Here is a 15,807-nt window from a genome sequence, read left to right as displayed (position 1 = left end):
CGTGATGAGACAAAAGCATGAATCAGGGTTTCAGCATCAGCCAGAGTTAAAATGGGGCGTATTTTTGCGATATTACGAAGATGGAAGAATGCAATTTTGGTGACATTTTTTATATGTGCATTAAATGAGAGGGAGGAATCAAAAATTACTCCGAGGTTTTTTATGGTGGAGCTCTGGGATACATGACAGGTATCAAAGTTGAGGGAGATGTCCTGAAACAGGCCTCTGTGGTTTGGGGGGCCAACAATTAACATCTCAGTTTTATCTGCATTAAGGAGTCTCAAGAAGGTGCTGAATGAGCTCAGTGAACAAGTTTCTTACCAGGTCAATGTTAGCATGGTGTTATTCGCCCTCAAAGATGAAAAGAAAAATTATAATTTATATTCTCCTTTGGTTCATTACAATTTACAGACACAATATTTCTGACACTGGGAATACATTCCCTGAGGTCCATAGATGTCCCTAGATACCAAGAACATGCAAATGGGCCTTGTAGAAGTGGAGCAAGCTTCGATTTACTTATTTGTAGGCGGATTTTCAGAAAATAGGGCTAGGGCTTAACAGGTTAATAGGCGTCAGACAAGAAGATATTTGGCTTAATAGGCGTCAGACCAGGAGAGATATTAGGCTTAATAGGCATCAGACCAGGAGAGATATTAGGCTTAATAGGCTTCAGACCAGGAGATATATTAGGCTTAATAGGCTTCATATAGGAGAGATATTAGGCTTAATAGGCTTCAGACTAGGAGAGATATTAGGCTTAATAGGCTTCATATAGGAGAGATATTAGGCTTAATAGGCTTCAGACTAGGAGAGATATTAGGCTTACTAGGCTTCCGACCAAGGGAGATATCAGGTTTACTAGGCTTCAGGCCAAGTGAGATATTGGGCTTACTAGGCTTCAGGCAGGGCTACTTTGCTACACATAGAGTTGTATAAAATAGCAGTAACTCACATGAGGGCATTCCTTACTGTGATTATGGTCTCCATGGTGATGCAGTTACTGTAAGTGTTGGCATCACCGATGTCCACATAATCACAGTAACTCCCCCTCTGGTATTATGGCCTTCATACAACAGTAACCAACTCATGGTAACTGTTACAAAGGGTCAGATTAAACCGAATATATATATTTATTGCTTGATATCTCTTGTATAATATTTGTATATCGTTTGATATCCCTTGTATATTATTTGTATATATACACGGAATATCCCTTTACCTGTGTACAAACCAGAGTAATATTCGCTCTCCTATTGGACAGCGACCCCTAGGCGCCAACGGCCAAGCCCCCAACGGCAAGTTCAAAGGCAACTCCGGGCATGTCTCAACATGTCCAGAGTCTGCGCAGTAATACGAGACAGAACTGAGGTTGGCACTAGATAATTCACCTTACGTATAAATACGGCGCAGGTGTAAACAGCAGTAGTCTTACCAAAACCTTGATGCCTTCACCACGAGACAACGTGCAGTGAAGTGAGCCACTTTGCCTCTAAATAGAGTATTGAGAACCGCGTGCGAATAGATTGCTAAAGTGCCAGAGTTTAACGCAGTAACGTTGAATTCGACTTAATCTAATGTGAAGTAATAGTCTATCATTTATAGTGTATCGTGCGGCTACAGTTCTTCAGTGACCAGCATTACCACCGGTTCGTCGTGTATATAGCTAGTGCACTTATCCAGGCTGGGCGGCCTAAACTCGTGCCCCCACCCGAGGAGTCCTAGACGAGAACCGTTGGATATGTACACCGGAGAACCTACACCGGCGACTGCAGAACCATTTCTGGTTGGATTATATTGCTTTGGGACCGTGACCGCTGGAGCAGAGAACCGTCGATCCCACTGTCGTTTGGGATCTACCCCCCGTGAGGATCATCACTCGAGCCCGCCTCTAGGAAGAGGCTGGCTAGCTGTCTTCCATGCTGTCGAGCATACTGGATTATAGCTGTTGCTTTGTCTGCTGCTCAAGGGAGTACATGCACTGGCTCCTGTATCTGGAGCCTCGTTATTCCTCGTTGACCCAGACTTTGTACCCGAACATTCCTCTACCCCTGCCGGCCTTACACCCGGAGGGAACCCCCCCAGTGTCTCCAGCTGGTACTAGTGTGCCCTATGTAATTGCTATACCACAGGTGGCGTCAGTTTAGACCCATCCTAGTATTCATACTATTCTCATTGACTTACGCTCTTGACTGACTTTATGTGTGTTCTTCGCCATACAAGCGCAAGCCTAATTCTCAATCTGTAACCTAACGTTGCTTAATAATAATAAATACCCTCCAAATAGAACTTTATGTGTCAATGCCGTATTCTTGTGTGGGTGTTCATCATATATATTCATGTACTGTATGGCCAGTAATTAAAGTACATAACTAGTAGTGGTTTAATATATCATACTCTTTTAATACAGTCAGGGAATTGTACCCCTCAGTTACAATTGGTCCTTCGAGCCGGAGGGTATCAGTGTAATATTTAATATAATATTGATATTAACCATGGCCAGCGGTGAACACTCCCCAAGTGGCTCTCCCAAGCTAGAACGCCCGCAGCGCAAACGTCAGCCACCTCCCTATCTGGAGGAATACGCTGTCGTTCTAATACCTAGCTTTAAACAGACGTTAAATGCGGATAAAGCGGATAGTCAAAGCATGTCAAATCCTACCGACCAGGCGACCCTGCCAGTAGAGACCCCAGTGGGTTCTAACGAAACTGACCAAGCTCACGGGGGGGACCAGGGGGGACATGACATGACTATACCCCCAGACAACGTCAACGGGATAGTCCCCGGAGAGCTCCAGGATAAAGAAAGCGCTCCAGGGACAGAACCCGACACACCACCAGAAGAGAAGCGCGCCCAGGAGATGGACCTCGGGGCGCGCCAGGAGAACAGATCTCCAACGAGCACTGTCAGAAGCCGATCACCTCTGTCAGTGTCATCCCCCAGCGAGGCGGACCAGATACTGGCACAAGCCTTCATCGCCACCCTGACAGCCTCCACCAAACGCGATCGACTTCAGGGTGAACGCGATCGACTTCAAGCACAGACGCTTAGTGAGCGCGAACATTCTTCCATGGAACAAGAGCGCCTCCGGGCGCAACAATTAAGTGAGCGCGAACATTCTTCCATGGAACAAGAGCGCCTCCGGGCGCAACAATTAAGTGAGCGCGAACACTCTACCATGGAAAGAGAGCGCCTTCAGGCTCAACAGACGAGCGAGCGCGAACAATCAGCAGCGGAACGAGAGCGCCTTCACGCGCAACTCCAAGCGCAAGCCCTTAGTGAACGCGAACACTCTGCAACCGAGCGAGAGCGCTTCCAGGCGCAACAAAGGAGTGAAGACGACCGCATAAGACTGGAGACCAGACGCCTTCAGACGGAAGAGAACATTGAAAGAGACCGCGCCAATGCACAGCGCGACGCCGCCAATGCACAGCGCGACGCCGCCCATGCCCAGCGCGAAGCAGAGCGCGACGCCGCCCATGCCCAGCGCAAAGCAGAGCGCGACCGGCTGCAGGCGCAGATGATAGAGCAATTGATTGCCAGGGCGACACCCCCTCTCTCCGCGCGGAGCTCCCGGACATCATCACGACAAGGGTCTAGGGCACCTTCCCCTACCCGACCAAGCGACCCGGCCAACAGAAGGATCCTATCTACGTCTCCGAACCCCCTCCCCGACCGGTCCATACGAGACCCAGCAACCGGGAAGAACCGGCCTACGTCGCCGAGAGACTGAATAGAAGACTTCAGGACCTAGAAGAGGAAGAGGAAGAAGATGAAAGTCAAGCCTACCAGCAGCAACGTACTCAGGACCAGGAGGCCCAGTACAGCCCAGACTTCAGCCCGAGTCACTGCACTACAAACCTCCGACTCGACTCACGGGTGAGTTTGACGTACAGTCAGCACCGAGGAACAGCACCTGGGTACCCGGCCTCTGGTACCCACCAAGTACCAGCCCACGACAACACGTACGGGGAGACTCGCCCAGGAGGCCTCTTCCCCTACGCTCACCGATGTGCCAGCCATCCATGGCATCATACCTTGGCACACCGACGTTCCCAGACTTTACGCACGAGGACAGAGCACAGTACACGGAATTACGGATGTGCTTGGAGACTATGATGTCCGACGTCCCTGATGAGTCGTACAAATATGCCATCCTCCTCAAGCATCTCAAGGTGCCCAGAGCGCATAATATAGCGCTGGCATATTCCAACTCAAGCACCCCATACTCCGCGGCTCTAGTGGCCCTCGACCAGCGTTATGGACGCATATGGGACTACGTGATACAGGAAATAAGAGATATCGACCGCCTCCCCCCAGCCAAAGACAATAGAGCATTGGATGACCTCTCTATCAAGGTACAGTCCCTGGTAGGGATGCTGGGGTCCCAAAAGGAGAAAGGGAGATATGAACTATATGCTAACTCTAATGTGGAACGAATACTAGAGAAGCTCCCTCCAGCCCGCCAAGAGCGTTTTTGGCGGCAGAAAGACCACCGTGATCCCGACGGCCCCGAGCCATCCCTCCTAGACCTGGCCGCCTTCCTCGCGAGGGAAGTCAGCAGCCTACGACTGGACACGTTCGTGTGGAGTGGACCAAGCCCAAGAGATGGACCTCGGAGATCTAATGATAACCGCCGGTCGGTGACCGTTATGCACCAAGCCGAGTCAGTGCCGCAGCACAAGAACCACAGCACCCCCCCGACGAAGGGGAAGTGGAAGATTGTATGCCAGTATTGTGAAAAGGAACATTGGCTGTCTCAATGTGACACTTTCAAGAAGATGACCGCTGACGAGGTGAGTCAGTGGATCAAAGCCAACCGCCGCTGCTTCCGCTGCGCGCACAGCCATATGGCAGCCGAGTGCCGTTTAAAGAAGAAATGCAGCAAGTGTGACGGCGCCCACTTGGATGTCTTACATGACAGCAACAAGAAGAAACTCGTACCCCCAAGCAGCTCGAGAGTGAACGTCATGTATATCGACCCTGCGAGCAGCGGGAGCTCCCGAGTGCTCTTGAAAGTGGTCCGAGTGATATTAAGCTACGAGGACAAGGTCATGGACACTTACGCCGTCCTGGACGATGGGTCAGAAAAGACTCTCCTCCTCGCATCCGCTGCAGCCCGGCTGGGTCTGCGGGGGAGCGAAGAAACAATGACAATCCGTACTATTAGAAGAGACATGAAGACCATAAAGGGTGAAAATGTCTCCTTCACGATAGCAGCAGTCGGGCAGCCCGAGAAGCAGTATAGGATTACTAACGCCTTCACCAGCCAAGACATAGGCCTGTCACAGTACACCTACCCCATCCCCAAGCTGATGGAAAAATACGTGCACCTACGTCAACTACCTATACCGCTCATCGACGGCGCCACCCCGACCCTGCTCATAGGATCCGACCACGCACACCTCATCGTCCCAACGGACCGGGTCCACATCGGGACCAGAGGCTGTCCAGCAGCAGTCGAGACCCGCCTAGGTTGGACACTACAAGGCCCCCTCTCCGGGTCTTCCAACCGACCAGCAGCCACTCGCTGCCTCCACTCAAGAATAAAAGAAGAAGACACCACCCTCTTACAGCACGTCGAGAGGCTATGGACATTAGACGCGATGCCCTTTAAGAACGAAAAGAAACTTGTTCGATCAAAGGAAGACACTTATGCCATAACCCTCCTCGAGCAGAGGACAAAGAGAGTCGAGGTCAATGGAGTGATGAGATACGCAACTCCACTCTTGAGGCGAGAGGGTATGCCCACCCTCCACGCCTCAAAAGAAGCGACAGAGCGATATCTACTGAACACCGAGCGGCGTCTGGCCAAAGACCCCACTCAAGCCACTGTGTACCGCGCTGAGATTGACAAGCTAATCACAGCGGGACACATAAAGAAAATTGACAGTCAAGAGGCCGACCAGACGACCGAATCATGGTACGTGCCCCACCACAAGGTCCACCACAACGGCAAGGATCGTATTGTGTTCAACTGCAGCTACCAGATCGGACTACAGAATCTGAATAAAGAACTCTTGCCCGGCCCAACACTCGGCCCCTCTCTACTAGGCGTGTTGCTACGTTTCCGCCAAGACAAGGTGGCCATCAGCGGCGACATCAAAGGGATGTTCCTGCAGGTGCGACTAGTGGAAGAGGACAAGCCCTTGCTGCGGTTCTTATGGAGAGAGAGGATCGGGGATGAGCAACCATCCATCTACCAATGGGAGGTCCTCCCTTTCGGAACCACATGCAGCCCATGCTGTGCTACGTTCGCACTGCAAAAACATGTCGCAGAGGACCCAGCAGCTGACGAGGAGGTCAGACAAAGTGTAGAGAGGAGTTTCTACGTGGACAACTGTCTGCAAAGCGTCTCGACGCCAGAAGAAGCCGAAGCCCTCCTACTCAAGCTCCGCGCCTCACTGATCAAAGGCGGCTTTGATCTCCGGCAGTGGGCCAGCAGCGACCCTCAAGTACTTCGCAGCCTCTCCCCAGAGACAAAGGCAGCAAGCAGCGAGACCTGGATGGCGACCATCCCAGGTGAAGCCCAAGAAATGACATTAGGACTAGTCTGGCGCTTCAAAACAGACTCGCTCCATTACAGATACACACCCCTGACCACAGAGCAGGGAAGGTCGACCCCTCTACCGACCACCAGACGGAGCTTATACAGAACACTCGCAAGGCAATATGACCCGCTGGGGTGTATCCTACCTTACACCACCAGGGCGAAAATGATTGTACGAGAGCTGTGGGACAAGGAACAGGGCTGGGACGACCCCATACCCGACCACCTCGCTTCCACCTGGAGAGAGTGGGAAAAGGAACTCAACTCGCTCCAAAATGTGAACATACGCCGAAGCTACTTCCCACCCACAGTGCGGCTGGAGACGTGCCAGATGGACCTGCACGTCTTCAGCGACGCCTCAGAAGTGGCCTACGGCTCGGTGGCTTACTTGCGGGCCAGAGAGGAGGGAGGAGATATACACACAGCCTTCATCCTGGCCCGCTCAAGGATAGCCCCCCGCAAGCAACAATCGATCCCGCGTCTAGAGCTCTGCGCAGCCCTGGTAGGCGCGCAACTCGCCACGTTAATCCAACGTGAACTCACCATCCCGGTGCAAAGAACAATCCTGTGGTCAGACTCCATGACCGTACTCACATAGATCCAGTCCGATTCGTGTAGATACAAGGTCTTCGTGGGAGTCAGAATCACAGAGATCCAAGACTTAACAGAATCAGCATGCTGGAGGTACGTGGACACGAAACAGAACCCAGCAGATGTCATCACACGGGGGATGTCCCTAGATGACCTCACACGTCACAATATCTACAGTGACGGTCCTGAGTTCCTCAAGCTCCCGGAAGAAGAGTGGCCTAACCCCACGGGAGGCTAGTCAAGAGGAGGCAGAGATCAAGAAATCTATGTTCTGTGGGTTGACGCACACACCAGTCCCCACCGACCCTAACATAGACAACTGCCCCACCCTGGAGAGTGCGCAGTTAAAGACATTCCTGTGGCACCACCCTGAGGTTCCCCCCACTACCGACATTAATGCAGCTAACTACAAAGAAGCAGAACTCCTTCTGCTACAGCGGGCCCAAAGAGACTCGTTCCCCGAGGAGCTAGACTGTCTGCAGGGATCAAAGCCAGTCCCGTCAGACAGCAGACTGCTCCACTTGGCCCCTGATTGCGACGCCCATGACCTCATCAGAGTGGGTGGTCGCCTGAGACGAGCCCCGGACTTAACGGATGACGTCAAGTTTCCTATAGTCCTCAACAGCCGACACAAGGTCACCGAGCTCATCATAAAGAAATACGACGAGGATGTGCACCACGCTGGGGCATAGAGAGTCTTCGCTGAGATCCGACGTCGCTATTGGATACTGCAAGGAAGAGAAGCAGTACGACGCTTCCAGCGGACCTGTCTAGACTGTCGCAAGTGGCGAGCACAGCCCAGTATACCCAGGATGGCTGACCTGCCTCCCTGTCGCCTCCGACTTGGCGACAAGCCCTTTCACTCCACCGGCATGGACTGCTTCGGCCCGCTTTACGTGAAGAAAGGAAGAGGGACGGAGAAGAGGTGGGGCATTGTATTCAAATGCATGACCACCCGAGCAATACACATAGAACTCCTTCCGACCATGAGTACGGACTCATTCCTCATGGCCTTCCGGAGATTCACAGCGAGAAAAGGAAAACCGTCTATACTGTTGTCTGATCACGGGACAAACTTCAAAGGCGGAGAGAGAGAGCTGAGAGAGAGCTTCCAAGCCATGGGCCCAGAACTTAAGACCCACCTCGCTCCCTCTCAGATCGATTTCCAGTTTAACCCCCCGAACGCCCCTCACTTTGGGGGAACCTGGGAACGAGAAGTACGTTCAATAAAGACAGCCCTGTACGCCGTGCTTGGGGCCCAGACCGTGGCTGAAGAAGTCCTCACGACAGTCCTCACAGAGATCGAGGGAGTATTGAACTCAAAGCCCCTCGGTTACGTCTCAAGTGATGTAGCAGATATCGACCCAGTCACCCCCAACACTCTCTTGATGGGGCGGCTGGACCCCGCGCTCCCACAGACGGTGTACAGACCCGAAGAAGTGAACGGCCGAAGAATGTGGAGGAACAGTCAAGTATTGGCTGACAAGTTTTGGAACAGTTTCCTCCTCCACTACCTACCGTCTCTACAAACCCGCCAGAAATGGGTAAAAGATAGAGACAACTTAACAGAGGACACAGTCGTTATGATCGTGGACCAGTCACTACCCCGAGCTATGTGGCTGGCCGGCCGCGTAAGCAAAGTGATCACTGGTGCCGACGGAAAGGTCAGAGCGGCAGAAGTTATTGCCCAGGGACGGACATACACCCGACCCGTGGCGAGGCTGATAGAGTTGCCAAGGCTCCCTGACTCCCTTGATGACGATCATGACCCACTGACTTTGTAGATTGCCCTACTCCCCACAACAGACATTGAGTAGTTGACAGGACTATTAATCTGTCTTTGCTTTATCTAATTAGGTGCGGACTAATTAGGAGGCGGCTGTTACAAAGGGTCAGATTAAACCGAATATATATATTTATTGCTTGATATCCCTTGTATAATATTTGTATATCGTTTGATATCCCTTGTATATTATTTGTATATATACACGGAATATCCCTTTACCTGTGTACAAACCAGAGTAATATTCGCTCTCCTATTGGACAGTGACCCCTAGGCGCCAACGGCCAAGCCCCCAACGGCAAGTTCAAAGGCAACTCCGGGCATGTCTCAACATGTCCAGAGTCTGCGCAGTAATACGAGACAGAACTGAGGTTGGCACTAGATAATTCACCTTACGTATAAATACGGCGCAGGTGTAAACAGCAGTAGTCTTACCAAAACCTTGATGCCTTCACCACGAGACAACGTGCAGTGAAGTGAGCCACTTTGCCTCTAAATAGAGTATTGAGAACCGCGTGCGAATAGATTGCTAAAGTGCCAGAGTTTAACGCAGTAACGTTGAATTCGACTTAATCTAATGTGAAGTAATAGTCTATAATTTATAGTGTATCGTGCGGCTACAGTTCTTCAGTGACCAGCATTACCACCGGTTCGTCGTGTATATAGCTAGTGCACTTATCCAGGCTGGGCGGCCTAAACTCGTGCCCCCACCCGAGGAGTCCTAGACGAGAACCGTTGGATATGTACACCGGAGAACCTACACCGGCGACTGCAGAACCATTTCTGGTTGGATTATATTGCTTTGGGACCGTGACCGCTGGAGCAGAGAACCGTCGATCCCACTGTCGTTTGGGATCTACCCCCGTGAGGATCATCACTCGAGCCTGCCTCTAGGAAGAGGCTGACTAGCTGTCTTCCATGCTGTCGAGCATACTGGATTATAGCTGTTGCTTTGTCTGCTGCTCAAGGGAGTACATGCACTGGCTCCTGTATCTGGAGCCTCGTTATTCCTCGTTGACCCAGACTTTGTACCCGAACATTCCTCTACCCCTGCCGGCCTTACACCCGGAGGGAACCCCCCCAGTGTCTCCAGCTGGTACTAGTGTGCCCTATGTAATTGCTATACCACAGGTGGCGTCAGTTTAGACCCATCCTAGTATTCATACTATTCTCATTGACTTACGCTCTTGACTGACTTTACGTGTGTTCTTCGCCATATAAGCGCGAGCCTAATTCTCAATCTGTAACCTAACGTTGCTTAATAATAATAAATACCCTCCAAATAGAACTTTATGTGTCAATGCCGTATTCTTGTGTGGGTGTTCACCATATATATTCATGTACTGTATGGCCAGTAATTAAAGTACATAACTAGTAGTGGTTTAATATATCATACTCTTTAATACAGTCAGGGAATTGTACCCCTCAGTTACAGTAACCAAGATGATTGCCCTGCTCTGCTCTGCTGATGGAGACTCAGTGTTCAGGGTAACAGAGCATGAGGTGAGACGGATCTTTAAAAAAGTGAATATCAGGAAGGCAGCAGGACCGGACGGCATCCCCGGCCGCGTCCTAAAAGTCTGTGCCGACCAACTGGCCCCGGTATTCACTGACATCTTCAACCTGTCCTTGGAACAGGCTGTCATCCCCACCTGTCTGAAGAAGTCCACCATCATCCCTGTACCCAAAAAATCTACGCCCGCTTGCCTCAACGACTACCGCCCTGTAGCCCTCACCTCCATAGCCATGAAGTGCTTTGAGAAGCTAGTGAAGGGCTACATCTGTTCCTCCCTCCCCATCAACCTGGACCCTCTGCAATTTGCATATCGCCCCAACAGGTCCACGGAGGACGCCATAGCCCATGTGCTGCACACAGCAGCATCACACCTGGACAAGAGGCAGGGGAACTATGTGAGAATGCTGTTCATCGACTACAGCTCAGCATTCAATACCATAGTCCCCTCCAAACTCATAGCCAAGCTCAGGGACCTGGGCTTGAACTATGACCTCTGCCAGTGGGTCTTGGACTTCCTGACGGGCAGACCCCAGGTGGTAAGAGCCGGCAACTGCACTTCCTCATCCATCACGCTCAACATAGGGGCCCCCCAGGGCTGTGTTCTGAGCCCCCTCCTCTACTCCCTGTACACACATGACTGCGTAGCACAGCGGAACAACAACACCATCATCAAATTTGCTGATGACACAGTAGTGGTGGGCCTGATCTCTGCCAACGACGAAAGGGCCTACCTGGAAGAGGTAGAGAACCTGTCACAGTGGTGTCAGGAGAACTGCCTCTCCCTGAACGTCAGCAAAACAAAAGAGATGATTGTGGACTTCAGGAGGTCGGGGGTCAAGGACTACAGCCCCCTCAGCATCGACGGGGCACCGGTTGAGAGAGTGAACAGTTTCAAGTACCTCGGAGCCCACATATCCGAGGACTTGACATGGACCACACACATTGACAGTGTTGTGAAGAAGGCACGACAACGCCTCTACTTCCTCAGGCGCCTAAGGAAGTTCCAAGTCAGTCAGAAGATCCTTAGGAACTTCTACTCATGTACAATAGAGAGCATCCTGACCGGCAACATCACCTCCTGGTTTGGGAATAGCACTGCACAAGACCGTAGCAGACTACAAAGAGTGACACGTTCAGCCGAACGCACAATTGGAGGGGGGCTTCCCACCCTCCAGAACATTTACAACAAGCGGTGCAAGGGGAAGGCTAAGAGAATTATTAAGGACTCGAGCCACCCGAACAACTGCCTCTTTGAACTGCTGCGGTCAGGCAAGCGATACCGGAGTCTTAAGGCGAGCACAGAAAGACTCAGAAGAAGCTTCTATCCCCAGGCCATCAGGCTGCTAAACGAACAATAATCACTATGCAACAACCATCAAATGCACACAGCACACACACCCACACGCACACACTCACTCAAACAAACAACACACTGCAGCACCCACTCTCCACACTTTAGATCACACAAACACACTTACACTTTATATTTATTGATAAAGGATTTGCACTACAACTCGTACACCTACTGTGAATTGTACCTAAATTGCACCTCGTCCCATTTCTCCATTTCTGCCTTTCACTATATAGTATTGTATATTAGTACACTGCACAGTATTGTATATTGTATGGTAACTACGTCTATTCTGCATCGAACATTGTACATATGTCTAAACTGAACACTGTGACCTCATTTTTTTTACTTCTAATTTTACTATGTTATTTTATTTCATACTTATCTTGTCTTGCACAGTCTCTGGAGCGCAACAGTAAGAAGCATTTTGTATAAAAGTATTCTGTACTTCTGTATGACAACTATTAAAGAAACTTGAACTTGAAACTTCCCTGATTACCATGAAGGGTTTGATTAGCAACTGACATTTCTTTATAAAGCACTGGCAGTGAAGGCAATATCAACAATGGCGACAATCAGTATGCATCCACTAACTCTCTTCTCGACCTATCATAGGCCTACTCCGTCCTCAACATGGGCCGGTCCCCGTCCTCGGCGATGACCATGAGCAACTCCACGAGCAACTCCATGGGCAACTCCACGGGCAACTCCATGGGCAACTCTCTCTTCTGGCACGACTACGATGACAACTGCCTGTACGAGTGTCTGGACGGGAAGGACTGCCAGAGCTTCTTCTGCTGCTATGAGGAGTGTAAAGAAGGCGGCTGGAGGAAAGGGAGGATCCACGTCAACATCCAGGAGCTGGACTCCTATTCCCGGGTGTTCTTCCCCACCTCCTTCCTCCTCTTCAACATCGTCTACTGGGTCAGCTACCTGTACCTTTAGCAGGTGCACAGTAACAGGCTGGTTAACCAACAGACCCCACCCCCAATCCCCTCCCCCAGACATTTTCACATCGGGGATCGTGGTGTGATATCAAGACTAAACTCATGAGAGGTTGAGTTGCTTGGTTCTGTCTCTTGTGGCCGCGATGGGCATGACGGGCGTAAGAGACGTGCTGACCCTGGATCAGTACGACCGGTGACTACAGTATGTCATAGACCTTTGGACACAGTATTTGCTTTGATAATTCCAAACGGGCACGGCACTTTGGAAGAGTCCGGATTATGGCTGATTTAGATGATAATGGAGATGCTCGGCAGAGAAAACGAGAGAGGAAATCAGAATGCTCAGTGGCAGAATAATCACATGACAATCAACCCTATTGATTGGTAGCAGTTTTATTATAGAAGCCAAGCAACAGACGGCAAGCTGTGACTTAAAGAGTGGGAGTAGCATTGGATGGGTTGCTTTCCCATACAACGCTTACTATAGGAGGGTTCAGGTTACTTACTAAGCGGGTTCAGGTTACTTATTAGGAGGGTTCGGGTTACTTAACTAGGAGGGTTATTGTTACTTACTAGGAGGGTACAGGTTAGGGTTACTTACTAGGAGGGTACAGGTTAGGGTTACTTACTACTAGGAAGGTACAGGTTAGGGATACTTACTAGGAAGGTACAGGTTAGGGATACTCACTAGGAGGGTTCAGGTTAGAGTTACTTACTAGGCTGGCCACATGGCCACCACAAAATGGCTGCATGGGAGCTCTGACACCAAGTAAAAGCAAACAGATCTACTTTTCGAGAGTCACCGGAGCATCCACAGTCACAGTGCCTTCTTCAGAAAGGGTGCACGACACAGCGAGAGATGCAGCTTCGGAGTTGCAAGAAGAAACCCCCCCCCCCCCCCCCCTTCTTTATAACCTCATCCGTCACCGCATGCCGATTCCTTTATTCTTTTGTGAAACGGAGTCCAGATGCCAGGCTTCTAGTCGCCGCTCTGCATTCATTTTCTCAAACCTTCGTTCTAGATGCATTTCAGGATAAGTTATAGCCTAATTTTATAATAATAATAATAATAATAATAATAATAATGTGTTATTAGAATTTGTTGTATTTTCACAGAAACTCTAACATGCGTGCCGTGACATCATGGTGGCGTTTTATTGAAGCTTGTATTTATTTATTAATTTGAGCCACAGTGCTCTACAGGGGCTTCACAACTATACACAATGAATTGAATGATTTTATGCATATATTACGACCCATTAATACATACATGCGTTCAAAACTATATTTTATAATTTAATAATACATTTATTTAAAAGCCGTATTAAAACATTGGAATACTGCACATGTACATCCACACTGTACACAGTCACACTCAAAACGATAGTGAAGGAAACGTGTACACAGTACACGCAGTATGAATAAAAAAATACATTGCACCTTTTTTTTCCACAACACACACTGCGACTTTTGAACTCAATGTTTGAGCAGGAGAGTAGAAGGGGTACTGCAGCCGATGAAAATTGTAATACCGTTTTAGTTATTTTTTATAATGAAATATGAAAGGCATTTCTAATGTCCTGCAATATGTTGGACATGGGAGAGAATTCCCTGTACACCCCAACTGAAAGCAGGTGCTGCTGTAAAACTAGGATTCTTATATATATAGTCACAGGTCCATATACACTATACACACAAGTGAGCTCACACGTACACAGTGTACTAATGAAAAATGAATGACGGTTGATGGCAGTGCGGATGACCTCTCGATGGAACAAAATGTATACCGTATGTGGAACGCGGGGGGGTGGGGGCAGTGCTGGAGTCACACCCAGGGAAGAAAAAAGATGGGGGGGGGGAAGAAAGAGAGACCGAATCGGAATGGACTGGACGAGACAGAGGGGACAGTTTGAGACATTGTTTTTGTATTTGTTTACTGTTCTGTGTTTCTGCGGTTGTTTGCTGCTTTGTAGAACAATGGTACCCCCCCCCCCCCCCACCCCCTTCCGTATTTGTACTGATGTTGGGAGGAACAAGCTTTTCTGTAAGATGTATCTAATTAATGTTTCTATTTTCATACCGTCATTATATGGAATGTATGTTAGGCCCAGTAGCGAGGCTGGAGTCCACTTGTTTTCTAGTTCAGTCAGTTCAAAGGGGAGAATGAATGAACATATATATATATATATATATATATATATATATATATATATATACAGTATATACTGTATATAGATATATATATATATATATAATACATATTCATGGGGCCTGGAGACCATGTGTGTCCTGGTCAGGGGTTTGTAGGAAATCGGGCTAAATCAGTGGTTTTCAAAAAATTTCATGTCAAGGACCCCCCTGTTGATACTGTAGGTAATAGGCGTTTGTCCCACGGACCGTCATCAGAGAACATTTGGTTGTTACATATGATTTAGTCCAGGAATCCATAACTGCACTGACTTCCGGTGAATCAATTGTTTTGTGATATTAAAAGTATTTTGACTGGGGACCCCCTGGAACCCCCACACGGACCCCTGGGGGTCCCCGGACTCCACTTTGAGAGTATATAGGTGTGGCTCTGTACCATTATTTTTTTTTTAATCTTTTCCCCTCCTTTTTCCTCCGATTTTCTCCCATCCCAATGTTAGTCGTTATGCCAATTCCCAATCCCCTTCCTGGTCGCTGCGCACTTACCCCCCCACAGTCGGTCTGGGAGAGTGGAGGCTACCACGACCACGTGCTTCCTTCGACACACGTCCAGCCAATCAACCGCTTCTTTTCACATGGCAGCGCGGATTCTCACTGCGAGGGCGTAGCGTGTGGAAGGATCACACTATCCCACTTAGATCCTATCCGCGCTTAGCAGGCGCCCCGACCGAACTGTAGGAGTCGCTGTTTTACAACGACCCGGACCCACCCCGCCAGCTTCTCCCACCCTCTAATACTGCCAATTGTATTAGTGTGAACGGCCAGCCAAGCTGGTGACAACCCCGGAGCTGTGAGCTGGATTCGAACAGGTGAATCCAGCCGCTCCGGGGTTGGTGACGAACGCAATCTCCGTTACGCCA

At 49.7% G+C, this 15,807-nt stretch overlaps 1 protein-coding gene across 1 annotated transcript in view; it reads left to right on the top strand.

Annotated features, from left to right (window-relative positions):
- Positions 1-12,737, top strand: part of LOC311227907 (gamma-aminobutyric acid receptor subunit gamma-3-like) — a gene marked incomplete at its 3' end in the record, with an annotated part of 512,827 nt that extends 500,090 nt beyond the window's left edge. The window contains exon 10 of the mRNA XM_084313766.1: positions 12,473-12,737. Coding sequence (XP_084169892.1) covers positions 12,473-12,737 — 265 coding nt within the window. The remainder of the gene's footprint in view (positions 1-12,472) is intronic.
- Between the last annotated feature and the right edge of the window lie 3,070 nt (positions 12,738-15,807).

Source organism: Notolepis coatsorum (genome assembly GCF_963971535.1).
Source record: "Notolepis coatsorum genome assembly, chromosome: 1".
Lineage (NCBI taxonomy): Eukaryota > Metazoa > Chordata > Actinopteri > Aulopiformes > Paralepididae > Notolepis > Notolepis coatsorum.
The sequence above is the reverse complement of the archived record's forward strand: the minus strand, read 5'-3'. Positions and strand labels throughout refer to the sequence as shown.